This window comes from Chionomys nivalis, chromosome 13 (assembly GCF_950005125.1).
Source record: "Chionomys nivalis chromosome 13, mChiNiv1.1, whole genome shotgun sequence".
Taxonomy (NCBI): domain Eukaryota; kingdom Metazoa; phylum Chordata; class Mammalia; order Rodentia; family Cricetidae; genus Chionomys; species Chionomys nivalis.
The window spans coordinates 64,604,287-64,623,953 of NC_080098.1; the positions used below are offsets into that span (position 1 = coordinate 64,604,287).

At 49.4% G+C, this 19,667-nt stretch overlaps 1 protein-coding gene across 2 annotated transcripts in view; it reads right to left on the minus strand.

The window, feature by feature from the left end:
* The window catches only part of Fgd3 (FYVE, RhoGEF and PH domain containing 3), a 52,797-nt gene that overhangs the window by 29,028 nt on the left and 4,102 nt on the right, over nucleotides 1–19,667 (minus strand). The window contains exons 2-3 of one of the 2 annotated variants that reach the window (XM_057787490.1): nucleotides 3,178–3,330; nucleotides 1,560–2,050 (exon numbers count right to left, since the gene is read on the minus strand). In XM_057787490.1, coding sequence (XP_057643473.1) covers nucleotides 1,560–2,000 — 441 coding nt within the window. In that variant the 5' untranslated portion in view covers nucleotides 2,001–2,050; nucleotides 3,178–3,330. Of the gene's footprint in view, nucleotides 1–1,559; nucleotides 2,051–3,177; nucleotides 3,331–13,344; nucleotides 13,380–19,667 lie in introns of those variants that run through there. The other variant, XM_057787491.1, reaches the window with a different exon arrangement.

A 19,667-nucleotide genomic window follows, 5' to 3' on the forward strand; every position in this document is an offset into this window, starting at 1 on the left:
TATATGAATCAGTGTTTTTAGTGGCTTGTGTCTGTGCACTGCGCATGCAGTAACCATGGGGGCCAGAAGAGGGCATCAGGGCTACAAGCTGTCATGTGGGTGCTAGGAATCAAACTAGGTCCTCTGGAAGAGCTGCCAGTACTTTTAACTGCTGAGCTCTCTCTCCAGAACCACACCCTGCCTTTTTAAAAGATGTATTTATTTTTATTTTATGTTATACAAATGTTTTGCTTGCATGTATATATGTGTACTGGGTGTATGCCTAGTGCCTGAAGAGGACATCATATCCCTTGAAATTGAAGTTGTGGGTCATGGGAACTGAACTCAGGTCTTCTGCAAGAGCAACCAGTGCTCTTAACCCACATCTTCAGTCACAATGGAATAAAGTCAGGAAAAGGGGCAAATCCACAGATACAGGCATATTAAGTAACAGTGATGCATTCAGGAGGCAGGGACAGGGAATCCCAGGACAAGCTGGTTAGCTACACTAGCCAAATGGGAGAACTGGAGGCTCAAGGAGAGCTCCTGCCTCAATAAATACAGTGGAGCGTGGTCTAGGAAGACATCCAACATCAGCTCAGGGCCTCCACATGCATTCCCACACAGGTGTGCACGTGCCTGCATACATGAGTATGCTCCCCACGTGTGAATACAGACACTCAAAAGACAAAGAAAGAAGTGCGAGAATGTAGCTCAGCGACACAGCACTTATCTGCCATGTACAAGGTCCCCGGTTCCATTCCAAGCATAGAAAAATTATATATATACACAAACGAAATCTTAAAACAAGCTAACTGCACATATTGAGAAACTAGAAGAGCAGAGTAGGCTAAGCCCAAGGCTAGGCTAGAAGAAGGAAGGAAGTAAGAAAGATCAGAACAGAGATAAAAGACAAAGAATGGAAAAAAACAATCTCAAAAGAGTAATCAAGCTAAAGTTGGTCTTCTTAAAGGCTCAAGAAAGCTCACAAATTTTAACTATGTTACCTTAGAGAACAGAGAGAAGACTCAGTTGCCAAAGTCAGTGAAAGAAGGGTGGGATTGTTACAGTTGGTGAGGTGAAGATACAGTTTATAAGAAAATGAGTAACTATGTGCTAACGGGTTGTACAGCCTAGAAAAAAATGAATCCTCAGAAATACTTGGCTATAAAGATTACTGAATCATGAAGAAATAAAAATATCTGGAGAAAGCAATGAACAAGGACCTTGAATGAAAAATTCCCAACAAAGGGTAAGGCACAGGTGGCCTTACTGACAAATCCTACCAAATTTTTAAAGGAGAATTAATAACTATCTATGAACCCCCCCCCCTCTCTCTCACACACACACACACCCCACACACCAATAAAAAGAAACCACATTCAAGTGTCATGGATGAGCACACCCAGGGTATCTGGGGCCCCACCTGGCCTTTTCTGGTATACTCCATCAGAGGCATTCTCCTTGCGTGGAGCGAGTGTGTGGGTACATTTCCTGAGCACAGGTGTGGGTGTTACACACTACAAATCTCTGTCACTGCCCAGGCACCCTGTGTTGGGTGTAAAGGAAGGGAGGCTTACCTGAGTCAAGCCGACATTCTCCTCTGACCTGGAAGGGGTGATCTTAGGGTCAGGGTCCTCACCCACGCCACTATCTTCCTCCTCCTGGGCGGTGGTATCTTGTGGGACTTGGCTGTCCACAGCTGTCTCAGGGTGTAGTCTCAATATGGCTGGACCTGGGGAGCCCTCACTGCCCTCTTCACAGGGGAAGTTCTCACTGGCCACGCTGGAGGATGGACTGTCAATCCCACTGTCCCTGTTGGGGATCTTCATGGCACCACTTGGCTCCCCCAAGTATCTGTCCCCTGCTGAAGCTGGGCTGCCAGGAGCCCCTCGGTGGGCACCTGGCCCAATGGGAAGTACTTTAAGCTTCCCCAGTGGGGAGCTTTTGGGCCCAGCACCTAGTACCCCAAGAGGGGCAACGGCTTCTTGGGGAGTTGAGGAGCTTCCATCCAATTCCATCTTCACAGCCAAACTTGCTGGGCTCTGCTCAGAGGCTGGCCGGGGACTTCCTGTTAGAGAGAAAGACGCAGGCTCCGTATGGTCACTGAAAGCAACCCTCAGAGAGCCAGCCTCAGTCAGACAGGGCAGGCTGGGGCTGTGTGGGAAATATCACTTCACAGAACCGCACTGGCCTCGGGTGGGTTCTATCCAGCTAGTCTTCGAGAGAATGGCAAAGAGAGCATGTTTTATCTGAAGAGTAAGGTTTTTACCGACATAAAAAAGTAATCCTGTCCTGGGGAGTCCGTGGGTAAAGAGCTTGCTGCTGGGCAAGCACAAGGACCCCAGTTCAGACACAACACCAGCTTTAAAAGTCGGGTGTGGTGGTACGTGACTGTGCATGACCATGCGTGACCGTGTGTGCAATCCCTGCGCTGGGGGTGAGGGCTGTGGAGGCAGCTGGATCCTCGGAACTCAACGGCCGGCCAAAAGAATGAGTTCTAGTGAGTAATCCTGCCTCAAAAAAATAAGAGGGAAGTTGGGCAGTGGTGGCGCACGTCTTTAATCCCAGCACTTGGGAGGCAGGGGCAGGCAGATCTCAGCCAGTTCAATGCCGTCCTGGTCTACAAAGCGAGTTCCAGGACACCCAGGATTGTTACTCAGAGAAACCCTGTCTTGGAAAACATAAAAACAATAACAACAATAAAACATAAGAGACAGATGCTGATATGACCTTTGGCCCCTTCTCTCTCTCCGTCTCTCTCTCTGTGTGTGTCTGTGTCTGTCTGTCTGTCTGTCTGTCTGTCTGTCTGTCTGTCTGTCTCTCGTATACATAGATGAGCATATCCCACCCCCACCCACACAGAAGTTATCCTGCGGAATCGTGTGTGACGCAGCCAGCAGTAGGGTGGCAGCTTCCATTCACAACACACTGCCGGGTCCACACAGCTTTTTAAACCCTGGCATTCTCAAGAGAAGAAGCCAATGACCTGGGCACTACAGGCAGTTCACATGACACTTGTACACTGGACAGGAGACAAAGTCAAGTGTCAATTCTCAGAGCTCACGGAATTCGTCAACAGCTCTAGGAGGGTCAAAGGTGAGACTCAACTAGAGGGAGATAGACCATTCCTGAAATCATCTTGAGGCTAAGTACAGCTTCAGAGGAACAAGGGGGCTGCAGACAACAGTCTCTTACCTGTTACCTGATGCTGTGGCCCAAAGAGGCAGTCAGAGATTGACTGGCAGGCAACTGCTTCCTCCTGGGCTTTGAGACTGCCCAACAGAGGCTAGAAGAGTCTATAGAAAATTTCTTGCCCAGACCATAGGCAGTGGAGATATTTAGACAATACTGGAAAAACACAAAAGAGAATGGTGTTTGGAAGGGTCGAAGCCAAGTTCTAAAGGAAGGAGCTGGAGAAAGGCATCTTAGGCCCCCACCCATCATACCAAACCCAAGGCAGAACACAGGCTTCCTCGGGGTGGATGGAGGCACAGCAAGGCTCACTGTCAGCTTCTAAACCACACAAGTGACCTAAGAAGGGTCAGTGCCCATGGGTGAGCAGTGCCCTGTAGTCAGGGATGAGCTGAAATCACGGGCCACGCCCAGGTTTAGGAGAGCTGGGCGCGTTCTCCCTAGCCCACACTGTCACCAGATACACTCCTAATAACTCACTGTAGAGTCCCCCACGCACACACAGTAGTGATCTTAAACACTCACACACAGTAGTTCTGCTATTCACGCGGTCACTCACACACACCCACACTCTCCTAGCCACACTCTATAACACATTCCGACAGTGGCCCCAGCGGACACACACAGCCAACGTGCTCACACTGTTCCTACCCTGGACACTCGGTAGCTCGACGCTCTTGCTGGCTCCCCCACACTCGCTCTCAGATATTCCCTGGCCCACAGCTTCTTTCCTCACGTCCTTCTTCCCTGGAGAGCAGAGTTAGAACCATGGGTGCAGCCTCACACACTCTTGCGCACAGAGAGATGTCTGTCCTTGTCCTGGAGCTACACTTGACTGCCTCGCCTCTAGACTCTCACAAGGAGTCAGTGGTGTCCCCTATCTCTGGGCGCCAATCGGCCACTGGACGGAGCCCCTCCCACCCACATAGGCTCCTTAGCTCTTACCTTCCTGGGGCTAAACTATCTTGGAGTGGGTTTTTCTGTCAGCGACTCCAAAGTCACTTCAGGAAGACAGTTTTTATTGGCTAGCGTCACATTTTTTTTTCTTTAAAGGAAATAGCTTTATTACTCAGGTTACTATGTAACAGCGCCTCAAGGCCAATGCCTGTTAGGTGTCCAAACGTCTATAGTAGCTGGACTGTAAGTGAATTTACCTGTCAAATTCCACCAGAAAGAAGTTTGTTGAGCATGCTCCAAGACGGTAGCAAGTTAAACAGTAACTAGAATTCATGTTTCATTCTTTGCGGGCTCGCTGGACAGAAACGTTAGACTTCCAAACAGAAAATACATGTTTCGCTGCATTCTTGACATAGCACGGGAGATAAACTGCTAGTTTCCAGAAGTCACACATGACACAGCAATAAAAAGCTCTGTAAGGAACGTGAGTATTGAGTTCAATCTCAGCGTGGTCAGAGGCTGCGATTCCGGCAGAGTAGAGGCTGTCTCTTTCCCACTACAGGGGAGTTGTGCTTCTTGGTCAAGACATGTGTTTGTGTTTGTGTGCGTGCCAGAAGTCAACACTGAGTGTCCTGCTTAGTCACTGTCCATCTTATTTAGACATGGCCTCTCAATAACCCTGAAGCTCAGTTTGTTTAGACTGGCTAACCAACAAACCCAGGGATTCTTCTTCTTCTTCTTCATCTACCCAAAACTGGGATTACAGGAACTGGCTGCCGCGCCCAGCTTTTTATGTGGGTGCTGTGGACCGAACTCAGATTCTCGTGTAGTACAGCAAGCATTTTACCAATTGAGCCATCTCCCCGCCTCATCTTTGTTTTTAAGATAGGGTCTCATGTAGTTCAGGCTGGAGCCAAACCTGCTAAGTAGCCGAGACTAGACTGACCTTTAACCCCCGACTCCTACTGCTTCTATCTCCCAAGGCCTGGGATGCTGGCTGTAGACTGTCATGTCCAGCTCAGAAACCAGATTTATTTTTAGTGGAGCCAACACCAAATGGAGAAGAAAATGCCCGTTACAATTGGTGTGCTGAAGCCAGGCGGTTGTGGCACAAGACTTTAATCCCAACACTCGGGGGCAGAAGCAGGCGGTTCTCTGTGAGTTCAAGGCCAGCCTGGTCTACAGAGCTAGTTCCAGGACAGCCAGGCTACGAGGAGAAATCCTGTCTAAAAAACAAGCAAACAAACAAACAAACAAAAAACAATAAAAACAAAATGGTGTGCTGTATGCTACTATATACCATACAAAGGCGAGTTCACAAGACAACACACATCAGACGGCAGAGCCCCACTAGCCTTGAGACACGGCAACCAGTCCGGTGAGATCGCTTGTTGTCTCACATGACTGCCTAAGGATCACTGGGAGCCACGGAGCAGGAAGGGAGCCAGTGGGCTCTCAGAGGTGAGATGTCCCCCATAGTTGATGAAGAAGGCTGATGGGGCTGACAGGACAAAGCCCTACAGAGAAGAGAACTTCACAGAAAAGACCCAGAGACCTGCAGAGATGTCCCCAGGACTGTCAAGTACATGTGGGAGGAAACTCTAGAAGCCTGGACCGAGATCAGCCCCTCAGAGGACCAGAGGGAGCATTTGCAACACCCATGGGGCAGGTTCCTGTGACCACTGTCCAGCCAGAAACTGCAGAGCTGCAAGAAGTCAGGCCCAGTACTCAGGAGGGTCTTGCCTCAGTGCGGGGAGGTCACTCACCTTCTACTGGCCCACCTCTGCCATACCACTTAACAAGTCTTAACAGGAAGGGCAAACTGTTTACAATTTAGTTTTATACTTAAAGAAAACTCTAAAATATCTAGCACCCAGGAAGGCAAAAACAATAATGCCTAGCATCTAACCAAAAAAACGCCAGGCAGGGCTGGGGATGTAACACAATCAGTAGAGGGCTTACGTAGTACGCATGCCCTGGGTTCAGTGCCCAGTGCACTAAACTCTGTGTGGTGGTGCACCCCTGTAATTACTCAGATGAGAAGGCGGGGGCGGGGTCAGAAATTCAAGGTCATCTTTGGATATATGGGAGGTTAGAGGATAGTCTAAGCCACATAGACCTTGTATGGGGAAAAAAATTCTCTCCTCCCAAATACCAGACACATGATGGAAAAAAACCCAAACCAAAACACTAGTCAGTTGAAACTGACTCATAACTGACAAGGATGTTGGAACTATCAGACAGGAACATTAAAACGTACCCTATATCTAAAGATAATGACAGAATAGCTATAGGTAAGCCACTTTGGGTCCTTGCTTAGCTTCTCCTTGGATTAACTTAATGGCTTCACATTGAAAACCCACCAAGTCCAAGTGGTGGTGGTGGTAGTGGTGGTGCATGCCTTTAGACCCAGCCCTCTGGAGGCAGAGGTCGGTGGCTCTCTGAGTTTGAGGTCAGCTTCCTCTACAGAGACAGTTCCAGGACAGGCAGAGAAACCTTGCCTTGGGCATGGTAGTGGTGGTGGCGGTGGAAATCCGCCAAGTCCATATCATCCAGGAGCAAGTCCCAGGGTGCCTGTAGCCTGCTTGGCCCAGGTAGGACAACCAGCTCCCAACCCAGCAAGATTAATGTCACCTCACGACCCAGAGGAGCCTGGGAGCGATCAGCACTCATTGTGGGTTCTCAGTCTAGGAAGGGCTCTAGTAGCTGCTGCTGTGGCCAACGGCCCCCATCTCCCACAGGGCGGTGTCTGCTGAGAGCATAATGGGGTGCCTCATGCCTTGGAATTGGGGGTGGGATTAAGTGGGACCTCAGAACAGAGCAGGGGTACGAGGGCAAGCTAAGTGCAGAAGAAAGATGATAACACAGTATCTAATTTTGTTTTTTTTGTTTTTGTTGTTTTTTTTTTTTTTTTTGAGACAGTGTCTTGTTAGTGTCCAGGCTGACTTCAAACTCAGCATCTTCCTGCCTCAGACTCCTCAGGGTTGGGATTGCAGGCATAAGCCACCATGTTCAGAGGAAACAGTTTCTTTTGAACCAAGGGGGGGGGGGGTGAATGTTGGGAGCTGTGAACCCCCAGATTCTGATTTCTTGTAAACAATGTGTTATGCTTGCAGCTGCTCTGAGCACAAGACCCTCAGGAGTTCCTGATGGCAGGGGAGTGGTTCCTGGTGGGTTTGGCTGGGGCGTGGCTATCAGTTAAGGATCCCTATATAAGCTGCCCCTGGACACAATAGAGGGGGCATTCTGGCATCAAGGATGACCTGTTTCTGTCTGTGAGTCTTTGTGTGTTTCAATCTCCAGCCCCTTGCCCGGTTCACGAACTGTATGGCAGCGCATAGAGCACAGACGGGCGTGGTGTGCTACAAGTAAAAGCTGTGAGAATTCACATCAAGATACCAACATCTCAAAGCACCTGAGTTTAATCCAGGTCGAGTGGCACTCCAGGAGCAGTGGGGCCCACAGAGACCTCAGCCATGCAGAGGACACTCACCACCCTGTTTCCGAAGCCTCAACACACAGATTTGGTTCCCTATACCACTTACTCTCTTTTCCCAGTCCTCCCCACAAGATCAAGGCCCAGCTGTACATCCTGTCACCTAGGGTTGAGGCTGGGGACAGTGAGTGGTGGCACAGCATGGGGGAGCTGATATTGTGGCCCTGGTATTAGTACAGCTTCAGCATATAACTCTAGGAAAATAAATGCAGGAATGACTTTCTCGTGGGCTACTTTTCTAGGTCATAGTAACCTCCCTGGATGACAGACCCAGAGACGGGGGAAGGGGAAAGCAGAAGGAGAAAGCTGGACCCCTGCATATCCAGGAGTATCCATGTCATCTATCTGTCAGGATCTACTTCACAAGACAAGGGACCAGGTAATACCATCTCATAGGATCTGAGAGTCCAGGCTAACCCACCTACAGGCCCTGAGAGCATAGGATCAGGTCATACCATCTTATAGACCCTAAGAGTCCAGGTTAACCCACCTACAGGACCTGAGAGCATGGGATCAGGTCATATGATCTCATAGGTCCTGAGAGTCCAGGCTAACCCATCTACAGGCTCTGAGAGCATGGGATCAGGTCATACCATCTCATAGGCTCTGAGAGTCCAGGCTAACCCACCTACAGGACCTAAGAATCCATGTCATTCCATTGCCCAGGTCACCCATGTCTTAAGAGCAGGGTGCCCAAGTGAGGGTAATAATTGCAAGGAACTTAAATGCTTTCTATTGCAAGAATGATCCCTGGGAATGCGACCTTTGCAATGCTATTTTGTAATCTCCTCATCTTTAAAGATTTTTGTTTACTTAAAGGCCCTACCCCATTCCCAAAATTTAATGGCCAGGGCAGAGAACCCCTTTTCTCATTTCATTCATTTTCTTTGCACTGAATTTTTCCCTCTTGTTTTTTTATTAGTTCTCTGAGAATTCCACACAATATGTTTTATGCAGTCACTCCTCTCCCCTGACTCCTCCCACACCCACTCCCTTCTCTACCCACCCAAATTTGTGTCTTTTTATTTTAAACCATTGAGCTCAGCTTGCTTTGCTCGTATGTTGGATATGTGGCCTTCCACTGGAGTATTGTAGGCCTACCGGGGACTACAGTCTTGAAGAAAGCGAGTCTCCATCTCCCAGCAGCTATCAATCACCAACAGCTCCACTGCTAGGCGTGGGACTCTGTGTCCACCTCCACTCTCCATCCCAGGGTTGTGTACAGCCGGAGCTTGCACCAGGTCAGGTATGCGCTGTGCCAACCATTGTGAGTTCATATATGCACCTGTCCTGCTGTGTCCAGAAGACAGTCTTCCCTTATAGTCACCTGTTGCCTTTGGCTCTGGCAATCTTTCTGCTCCCTCTTCTGCAATGATCCCAGAGCTTTGGAAGGAGGGGATGTGACAGAGACAGCCCATTCAGGGCTGGAACAGGAAGGATTAAATTGGGATGGGGTGAGAGGGCAAAATAGAGGAGGGAATCCAGGAAGGGATAAATAACACTAAAGACCTTTCAAAAAAACTCATATGAAAGACTATTATACACGTTTCTTTAACACAGAGAGAGAGAGAGAGAGAGGAGTTAAACTAGAGCTACCTTATAATGGGGTGACTAGTAATACCCTTATTAAACACCATAGGCTAACAAGTAAAGTACCCAGGACTAGAAGTGGGTTACCTCTTTTGGAGTTGTTGGCAATGAGGTCCCATAGACCTCCAAACATTACAGGCCAATATTATTGGTCACCCTACAGAATTTGATGGTAAAACCCAGTTACTGAAGATATCCATATTGGAGTCATGAAACATGGAGGAAATAAAGCTGGTGCTGACCTGGAAGTTTCATCCCTGCTAGCTAGCTTTCATAGCGCTGGAAGTTGCTAGCAGAGGAAGAAAGTAACCATCAGTCATACCCAGCTGTGCCCTGAGTTACCATAATGACCGGCCTAGAAAGACAGGCTCAGCATTGTAGTAGTGGCATGAACACCATGGGAGTAAACAATGACTTTCGGATTGGATTTAAAGCTCATTCCATAAGAGGAAACCTATACCTAGCACCATTATCAGGCCAAGAACCTGTGATGAGACACATCACAGGCCTTAGAGAAGAATCTATTACCACTATTCTGCCAAGTAGACATTGTCTTAAATACTCTCCTGACGACTTACTAGACCCATAGATTAGTGTGCCCTTCCATCCTCATCAGAGAAGCTTCTATTTGCAGTAGGTGACAATTACCATAGAGACTCACAAACTTGCACCAGATTTTAAACTAGCCAATAGCAAGTAAGGTTGAACCCCAGCCAGTGGGGAAAAGACACAAGACCCTTGCATTAGGATAAAAACTTGCTTGATGTGCTTGCCACCTAGAAATGTACCCTTTTGCAAAAGTAAAAGCTGCTTTGTCAATTTATTTCACTTTGTCTGTGTGTTCTTTGTGCAGTATTGGTGGGGTCTTTAAACTCCAGGTTTCATTTCCAGCATAGGTGACCCCACTTCCTAGGACCTGAGTGTCCAGATCACTCTGCTTTACAGAACCCACGCATCTAATTATCCCTCATCCCTAGGGGTTCAGAGACGGGCAGCGACACAGTAGAAAGGGAAAGGTAACAAGAGTGAAGTTAACAGACCAGGCCATGTATTAGACCGGGCCATCCAGGGCAGGGGTCACTGGCGTGGGTGTTGGGGAAAGGACTTGAGACCAGTAAACTAAGTTCAGTGTCAATGCAGATGGAAGCCAGTAGGCACAGCCCCAATTGGGGAGTTTTTGAAACAGGGTCTCACCAGTCAGCTTTTTAAAGGAAAATCAAATGTGAGGCTCAGATGCCACAGAGCCTACCTGCTGACCAGAAGAGGCTGTCCTAGCACTGAGTCTTAGCACTGAGAGCACCAGAAGGGAGAGTGGGAAGGACCTCAAGATGGTTCAAATGTCTGCCTCCCTGTGGGTGCAAGGCATGTCATCGGGCTGTACTTGGCTTGCCTTCAACCCATCACGGTGCTGCCTCCATTTCATATAGGATCTGCCCTATTACACTCCTCCCACCAGCACAGACCTGTTGGGTCTAACCCCTCGTTCGCCTGCTGGGTATCTGGGGCATGGAGGATCCTGTGCATAGAGGGAAGTGACCACAATGAATGAGGGCCTTCTCATCTCTCATTTCCTTCCTGGACTAGCTTGGTCCCTGCCCAGTCAGTCGCCTTGCCCAGAAGCAGGCAGAGACAGGCCATCACAGCCATGACCAGCCCTGTGCTTTCTTCTGTCCTGGTTCAGCACACACCCATCTCGGAGCCTTCTTGTAGCCGTGAGAACAGTCCACAAACCCCGCATCATCTGGGTTTTATATCTGCCCAATGCTGCTTTTAACTCCCTTCCCAGTCACTTTACAAAGGAGCCTCAGTTTTTCTATCTGTACATAGGGCATCAGTCAACCTACCTAGGGCCTATAAAAAGGTACAATGCAGCCGGGCAGTGGTGGCGCACGCCTTTAATCCCAGCACTCGGGAGGCAGAGACAGGCGGATCTTTGTGAGTTCGAGGCCAGCCTGGTCTACAAGAGCTAGTTCCAGGCCAGGCTCCAGAGAAACCCTATCTCAAAAAACCAAAAAAAAAAAAAAAAAAAAAAAAAAAAGAAGGTACAATGCAGTGGAAACTTCCTGAACATGCACTAAGATACCCAAAGTCGCCGGGCGGTTGTGGAGCACCCTTTAATCCCAGCACTTGGGAGGCAGAGGCAGGCAGATCTCTGTGAGTTAGAGGCTAGCCTGGTCTACAAGAGCTAGTTCCAGGATAGTTAGGACTGTTAATCCCGTCTCGAAAAACCAAACCAAAAAAAAAAAAAGATACCCAAGTCCTGTTGTAGCCTATGGAGTTGGCTTTCACCACAGGGCAGCAGGACCGTGCTCATCAGTCAGGCTTCCGAAGACAAGCTCATTTCAGTGCTAATCTCATAATGTGTTCTACCTCTATACACACAGTCCAGTGTGGCTCTGGGGCCCCTGAACATTGGGAGGTACGGATTCCTCTAGAAACAGAAGTTATAGCCTCTACTTCTACCCCCAGGAGCAGAAGCAGGCTTCATGGGGCCTGTAGCAGCCCAGTTGAGACAAACCACTTCCTCCTGTCCTTGCTGGGTCTGGCCCCACCCATCCCCCAAGCACTCTGTAAATTATCAGCTCAGAGAGTTTCTGTGGGGACTGGCCAGTTCATTCACAGGCTTGAGAGGCCAGGATGAGCTAACAGAGTGCTCTGTACCTGCTCCATCTCTCACTGAAGCAGGGCCTGGGAAGAGACCTCTGTCAGTAAACCACTTGCTTTGCAAGCGTGAGGATTTCAATTTGATTCCCTAGAACTCAGGTTAAAAACAAAAACAACAGCTGAGTACAATGGCCTGCTCTGGTAATCCCAGTGCTGAGGGTATAGAGATGGATCTGGGGCCCACTGACCAGCCAGCCTAGTCAGGCTAATGAGTGGCCCTGTCTCAAAAACAAGGAAGACAGGTCCTGGAGAATAACACCTGAGATTGTCTTCTGGCTTACACACATATGCCTGAACACACACACACACATGCACGCACACACACATGTACATATACACACACATACACACACGCGCGCACACACACACACATACACACACACATACACACACACACACACACACACACACGAATGACTAGCAACGACCCCCAAGGGTGTCAAGAAGGACCAGAAGGACCAATCTAAACTGAGGCAGCGCTGCATAAGCTCTAAACCTCAGCAAGCTTGGCATCATTCAGATTCCACTTTATGGACAGGGAAATCAAGGCAGAGTCTGAGAAGTTGCCCCAAGTCGCAGTTCTAGGCTCTGCAACTGCCTGTTACCCTGTTTCCGGCTTTCTTTCTCCATCAGGGTCCTCTCCTTGTCCCCTCAAAGCTGCTCATCCTCTCCTCACAGATCCCCAGAAAAACGGAAACAGGCTGGTCATTCACAATGACAGTGAGTCCTGCCCCACACTCCCCACAGGTCCCAGAGCCCGGCTTTTCGAATACGCCCGGCCTCTTCTGTCTCTGTGCCCTCTGCACGGCACAGAATCAGACTGTGATCACAATCCTATTGATCCATCTCTGCTGCTGTGATCTTGCCTGCCCTAGAGATGCCAGGCTCCTAGGGTACCACTCACTCCCAGAGCTCCTCGGGCACAGCTTGGGGGTCCCAAAGAGTCCTTGGTGGGCTCAGCTTTCTTTCCTAGCAGTGCCCTGCTAGGCAGGTGCATCTGTGAATATCTAAACTGCAGATTCTAGAAGATTCCAGGCCACCTGGAGTGGGAAGGCCTATCCCCCACTAAGGACTCACCTGGGACTACCTCCTCAGCTTAGATAAAGACCTGCTTTCTTTCCCTCAAGCCTGGAGGACACCCTGAATGGGGTCATCACTTCATGGGGTCAGCCTTGGATCTGTGCCCCTCTTGAGCTTCACCATCTCATCTCATCAGTCTGAGCCATGCCCCATCTGCCAACAGCACGTCCAGCACTCTGTAGTGACAGAAGTTTCTCTGCTTGCCAGCCAATGCCTGTAGCAACTGTCTTTTCTCCAGTGCAAGCCACTGAGGGACAGCGACAAGAAATGAGACGCCGCTAGCACTCCCCAGCAACTTCCTGCCCTGAAAACATCTGTCTGCCTTGAATGGTTCCTGTTTGGCTTCTAGTGTTTCCCCACTACCCTCCCCCATGTAACCCCCCTCACGACAGCGGCAACATTTTAGGGTTCACCAAAGATCCCAGGAGCCAGTCTCTACTCACCGTTCTTCCAAGACCAGTCTGTGTCTTTGCCAGGGCTGAACTCACTCAAGAACAAAACCCAACTTCCTCTTTCTAATTTTTGCAATATTGGTCACACAACAGTGGCGTATTTGCATTTCCGTAGCAATGACGCAACGTGAGAGGAGGCTGCTTTGCTGTTTCTGAAGGGCCTGATCTGCTTGTGGTGTGGATGACTTCGAAAGCGTAATTCTTAGTCACATGGGCTCCTAGCTCTGCAGGAGCAGCAGCCAGAGCTGAGTTCAAGTTTAACAGTCCATGGGTGAGGACCACTGCAACCCCCATCCTGCATCTGACTTGGTGGGCTCCTCTGAGCAGACCTAAGATCACTGAGGTTTTCAGAAAGAGGATGCGATACACAGGACACAGGTGACCCAGGCCAGACAGACTCAGAAACCCCACTTGGTCTTCAAACCTTGGTTGGAACAGCAAAATGACTACAGGTTGGAAGAGGCAGACCCCACCCCACTCCAAGAGACCTGGAGAACCTCTGGTGAACTGGCTGATGAGGACTGCCTCAGCAGGCCTGAGTACTGCCCGTCAGCCCTAAGGGCAAGGCCCTCTCATTATCTCAGGAAGTCAATAAATAATGGGGGCATTTGCCTCCATTTTAGTAAAATAATTTTTTTTGGTCTTTTTTCAAGACAGGGTTTTTCTGAGTAGCCCTGGCTGTCCTGAAACTCACTCTGTAGACCAGGCTAACCTTGAACTTCTCTAAACTCCTATTTTATTCAGCTGACTTTTTGTGTGCATATGAGTGTGCACCCGTGTGCATGGGTGTACATGCACCTGTGTGCACTTGCACCTGGAAGCCAGAGGACACACCCAGGCATCATTCTTCAGATGCTGCCCATCCATTTGTTTTTAAAGCAGGGTTTCTCAGGGGACCGGAACTGAAAGTAAAAGCTAAGGCCGATTGGCCAGCAAACCTGAGGGATCTGCCTGTCTCTGCCTCCCCAGAGCTGGGGTTACAAGTGCTTGTACCACATCCAGATATTTTATGTGGACTCTGGGGGTCAAACCCAGGTGTTCATGTTTGCAAGGTGAGCATTGTCCTCTTCCAGAAGCTGAAGACTGAGGTGATGCAGAACTTTTACAGGTTCCTTCTGACTCTGTTGGCCACTGTGTGTGGGACACACTCACTCACACACACACACACACACACACAGCTGCTGTATGCAGAAGTGATAGGCTCGAATGGTCCAGATCGCCAGGAGCTCAGACCTTAGCTCTCAGGACGTGTGTCCTTGATGGAACTTCTCAGAGCCTCAAATTCTTCTTCCATAAAATGGAGAGGTTGTGCACGTTAGAAGTGTTGTGAGGAGTGAGGGCTAACCCAGACGAGTACCTGAAGACTCAGTCCCTGTCTGAGCCTCCCTTGCTGTGCTGTCAGTGTGAGGCCCAGAGACTTTTGCTTCACTCCCTGAAGGACCATGTGGCCTGAGGAGGGGGCCTTGGGCCACCCAGATGCTTCCAGCTCAGGCCAGGAAGCACAGCACCTGTTGTCCCCTCTGCTGCCACATCCTGAGTCTGGAGGCCAGCCGTGGACTCTCACCAGGCCTGGGAGCCATTCGTCAGGACCAGCTGGAGGAAGTCAAATGAGCAGCGGCAGGCCAGGCCAGGTGTGAAGACTGGAGAGAAGGGCTTCAGAGTAGGAGAGGAAAGAAAGTGAGGGAGGAGGGAGAACCCCTGTGGCTTAAAAGCAAAGCCAAGGCCAGGTGTGGTGGTGCTCGCCCCTAAGAAGCACTCAGAAGGCAGAGGCAGCCAGCCTTGTCTACAAATCCAGTTCCAAGCCAGCCAGGGCCACACAGTGAGACTCTGCCTCAAAAAAGTGAGGGGAAAAAAAAAGGGCAGAACGGAGGGAGGCCAATGCCCTCTTGTCCCTGAGTGGGAGGAAGCAGTGCCTGGACTTGGAGTGACATCTCTAAGAAGAACCCCCATGAGCCAGACGGTGCTGGCACACAGTTTTAATCCCAGCACTCAGGAGGCAGAGGGAGGCGGATCTCTGTGAGTTCGAGGCCAGCCTGGTCTACAGAGCTAGTTTCAGGAAAGGCTCCAAAGCTACATAGAGAGCCCTGTCTCAGAAAATGACTCTATCCTGATAAACTCTTACATTGCCCTTCCCACTATGAATGACTCATAAATACTAGTGTCCAATACAGCCTGCATAGGTGGCCGGGTGACTTTCTAGATCGGGTCATTCACACACAGCACTGCTGTTTTCGTTGGGGTAGGGTAGACTCAGTCTCCATGTTGGAAGGGTATTCAAGCAGCTCTGAGACTTATGCAGAAGAAACCGAGACCCCAGCCAACAGTCTGCACCAACTTGCCCTGAATGAATGAGTTACCTTAGAAGATGACTATCCCAGCCACCATCTGACTGTATCCAGAGCCAGGCCACACCCAAATTCCTGACCAGACAACTGAACAGAGGTAATAGATTCACTACTGTGTGTGTGTGTGTGTGTGTGTGTGTAAGATATGAGTATATACATGTAAGTGTGTTCACCTGTGTGTGAATGGGTACATGCACGCAAGTGTGCACATGTATGCTGAGGTCAGAGGTCAATGTAGGGTATCTTTCCTATCTCTCCCCTCCTAACCTTTTATAGTACATTTTGCTTTGAGTGTTTTTGAGTGGGTGCACGTGGGCCATTGTGTGCATTGGAGGCCAGAAGACAGTTTCAGAGGTCAGTTCTCTACTTCCGCCATGTGGGATCACTTCCGCCATTCTAGGGATCAAACTCATTTCATCAAGTTTGAGAGGAAGTTGGCCCCCGCTTAGACCCAAGTGTGTATATCAAGTGTCCTTCAAGGTTTCTTGTTTGGGAATAAGCTGCCCCCCCAAAACTCTGTGACAAGGAGGAGAAGACAGCCTAACAGCCCAAGAGTGAAAACTGTGTCCTGGAGAACGGCACTTCCAAGAGGGCATTATTATCTATCATATGGTAGAAAAGAGCCTGAGGTGGGAAGAGAAACCAGGGGCTCAGTCACGGGGAGAAAGCTCAACCAGAAACACTCGGGCTGCCTGCCTCAACTTTCCCGGTCCATGTCTGCTGCTAGATATTGTGAGTACTAGATTTGATGAGGCCATTCTCTGTGTGGTGTTCCTTGTTCTTTTGGTTGGAAGCCTCCCCGGAAGGGACGCCATACAGAATATCCCTGAGCCATCTTGCTGGCCTTTCACATTATTTTTCAAGACAGGGTCTGACCCTGACCCTGGACCTGACTCTTTCAGCTGGACTGGCTTGCCAGTGAGCTCTGGGGATTGACCCTGACCCTGGACCTCATTCTTTCAGCTGGACTGGCTGGTCAGTGAGCTCCGGGGATTGACGCTGACCCTGGACCTGACTCTTTCAGCTGGACTGGCTGGCCAGTGAGCTCCGGGGATTGACCCTGACTCTGGACCTCACTCTTTCAGCTGGACTGGCTGGCCAGTGAGCTCCGGGGATTGACCCTGACCCTGGACCTCACTCTTTCCGCTGGACTGGCTGGCCAGTGAGCTCCAGACATACACTTCTTTCATTTCCTCAGCACTGGGTTACAGATGAGAACTGCCCACAATGGCTTGTGTGTGGGATCTAAATCACTCACCCAATCATCTCCTAGCTCCTACCACTTTTTTAAGCCACTAAATTCTGGGTGATTTGTTAGACAGCAGCAGATCCACGGTACAATATTTTCATCAGGAAAAGAGCAAGGAGATGACCTGAGGTCAGAAGGAGGGAAGCTCCGGCCCAAAGTAGAAGAGTGGGCACTGGGAAGTGAAGGTACATGTTCTAATTTTTCTGATCATTTCAGCCAGCAGTACATGAGACCAATGGCCTGACGGACCCACAGCCCTGCAGTGTTCCTGAGGTGTTAACCGTGTATCACTGAGACACATTGCCTGACAGATACGGCTTAAAGGAGGAAGGACCTATCCGGGCCAAAGGTTTCAAGGTTCACAATCTATCAGTCCATTGTGGCAGTGGGAATGTAATAGAATGCTTTACACAGTGACTGATCAGGAAGCAGAGAGGGTGGGACTGGAAGAAGCCAAGGATAATACACATCCAAGGGATGCCCCCAGTGAGTGATGTACTTCCTCCACAGAGGTCCCACCTGCTAAAGGTTTATGACCTCCCCTAATAACTCCACCAGCTATGAAGTAGGAATCTAACACTAACCAGCCAGTCATGGTGACACATGCGTGTCATTCCATCCCTGTAGAGGTGCAGAAAGGAAGGATCAGTTCAAGGTTGTCCTTGGCGACGTATTGAGTTTGGGGTCAGCTTGAGCTACATGGAACCCTGTCTCAAAAACTGAAACAAACACATGAACTTGTGAGAGACATTTCATATTCAAGCCACAACACTGTAGACATGAAGGCCTGTATGTGCTATTCAACCTCAAGGACCCTGGATAACTTCGTGCAGCCAGAGGCTCTGCAGAGGAAGGCCACATCGGCTCCAGGTCCCCCTCAGATGTCCATCAGCGGTGTTTTTCTCTTCTGCCAAGCAGCTCACTGCACAGGAGGCAGCTCCCAAGAGGAAGGACACCCCTTCCTAGGCCCCTATCCTGCCTATAAGATCCCTAAGCCTTATTCTCTAAGAAACCTAGCAATGACTTAGGGGGAACCAGGCCCCTAACTCGGGTTCCTCTGCAAAGATCAAAAGACAAAGAGCAGACTCAGAGGTACCTTGAAGGAGAGGGAAGTGGAGCAGAGACCTGTCTACAGGGGAATGTATGGGAAAATGCCACTTTCTGGGAATCCCCATAGGAAAGATCCACTTGCCAGGACAGAACCCACAGCTGAGGCTGAGCCAATGCTGTTACCTAATCAATGACCCTTTACAAATCAGCTGCTAGACATAGAACATACAGCAGGCTCCACAGGCAATTCCCGGAGAAGAAGGAAAGACAATGAGACCTTTCAGAGCAAGGAAGCCCTCGTGCTGGCCCTTCGTTTGTTTGGGTCCCAACCGGTCACTCTAACCATGAGGGCATGGAGTTTTCCAGTTACCCATCTGTTCTTGGGAACTGAGAGTCACAAGTCCCAAATCCTTCCTGGAACCCTTTAGAATCCAAGTGCTGGGCAAAATGCCTAAGTGTGTCTTATCTTTCCATAGGTGGAGACCCTTCTAGTACTTCCAAGAGGGAGCATCTTTGCATGTATGTATATGTGCATGTTCATGTATGTGTGGGCACACTGTGTACATATGCATGTGGAGGCCAGAAAGCAACTTCAAGTGTGGTTCTTTAGGTCCTGAACACCTTTTCTCTCCCTTCCTCTCTTTTTTTGACACAAAGTCTCATTGTGTAGTCCAGTTGTCCTGGAGCGCTCTAGGTAGACCAAGCTAGCCTTGAACTCACAGAGATCCACCTGCTTCTGCACCCCACCCTACTCCCGAGTTCTGGATTTAAAGGTATGTGTCATTATGCCCAGATCACTTTTTCTGTTTTGACACAGTCTCTTACTGGCTTAGAATTTGTCAGCTAGGCTAGGATGACTGGCTATCAAACCCCAAAGATCCACCTGTCTTCACTTCTCAGCACTGGGGTTACATGCCAGTGCACCATGCCCAGAGGTGTGTGTGTGTGTGTGTGTGTGTCTGTCTGTCTGTCTGTCTGTCTGTATCTGTGCGTGTTGTGTTTATGTGTGTATGTGTATATTCATGTGCAGGTGTGAATGTGTGTGTACGTGTTGTGCTTACGTTGGTAGTGTATATGCAGGTATGAATTGTGTGTGTGGGCACGCGTGTGGGGAAGCCATCAGTCAAGATCAGGTATGGTCCTCAATTTCTGTGTCTGAGTGCTTTGCCTATATGCATGTCTATGTGTGTACTATGTGCACACTTTGTCCTCAGAGGCCAGAAGAAGGTTGGACTTCCTGGAACTGGAGTTACAGATGGTTGTGAGCCACTGTGTGGGTGCTGGGGACCAAAACCTAGTCCTCTGGAAGAGCAGCAGTGCTCTTACCCACATCTCTCTAGCCCCTTCCTTACTTTTTTGTACATGAATATTTTTGTTTGTTTGTTTGTTTTTGAGACAGGGTTTCTCTGTGTTACAGTCTTAGTTATCTTGGAACTAGCTCTTGTAGACCAGGTTGGCCTTGAACCCACAGAGATCTGCTTGCCTCTGCCTCCGGAGTGCTGGGATCAAAGGCGTGCGCACGGGTATTAGGGATGTAAACTCAGGACCTAATGCTTGCACAATAGGCACTTTACCAACTGAGCCATCTCTCCGTCTCCTTTTATGTAAGATCTGAGGGTTGTACTCAGATCCTTGTATTTGCAAGGTAAGCACTTTACAGACGGAACTAT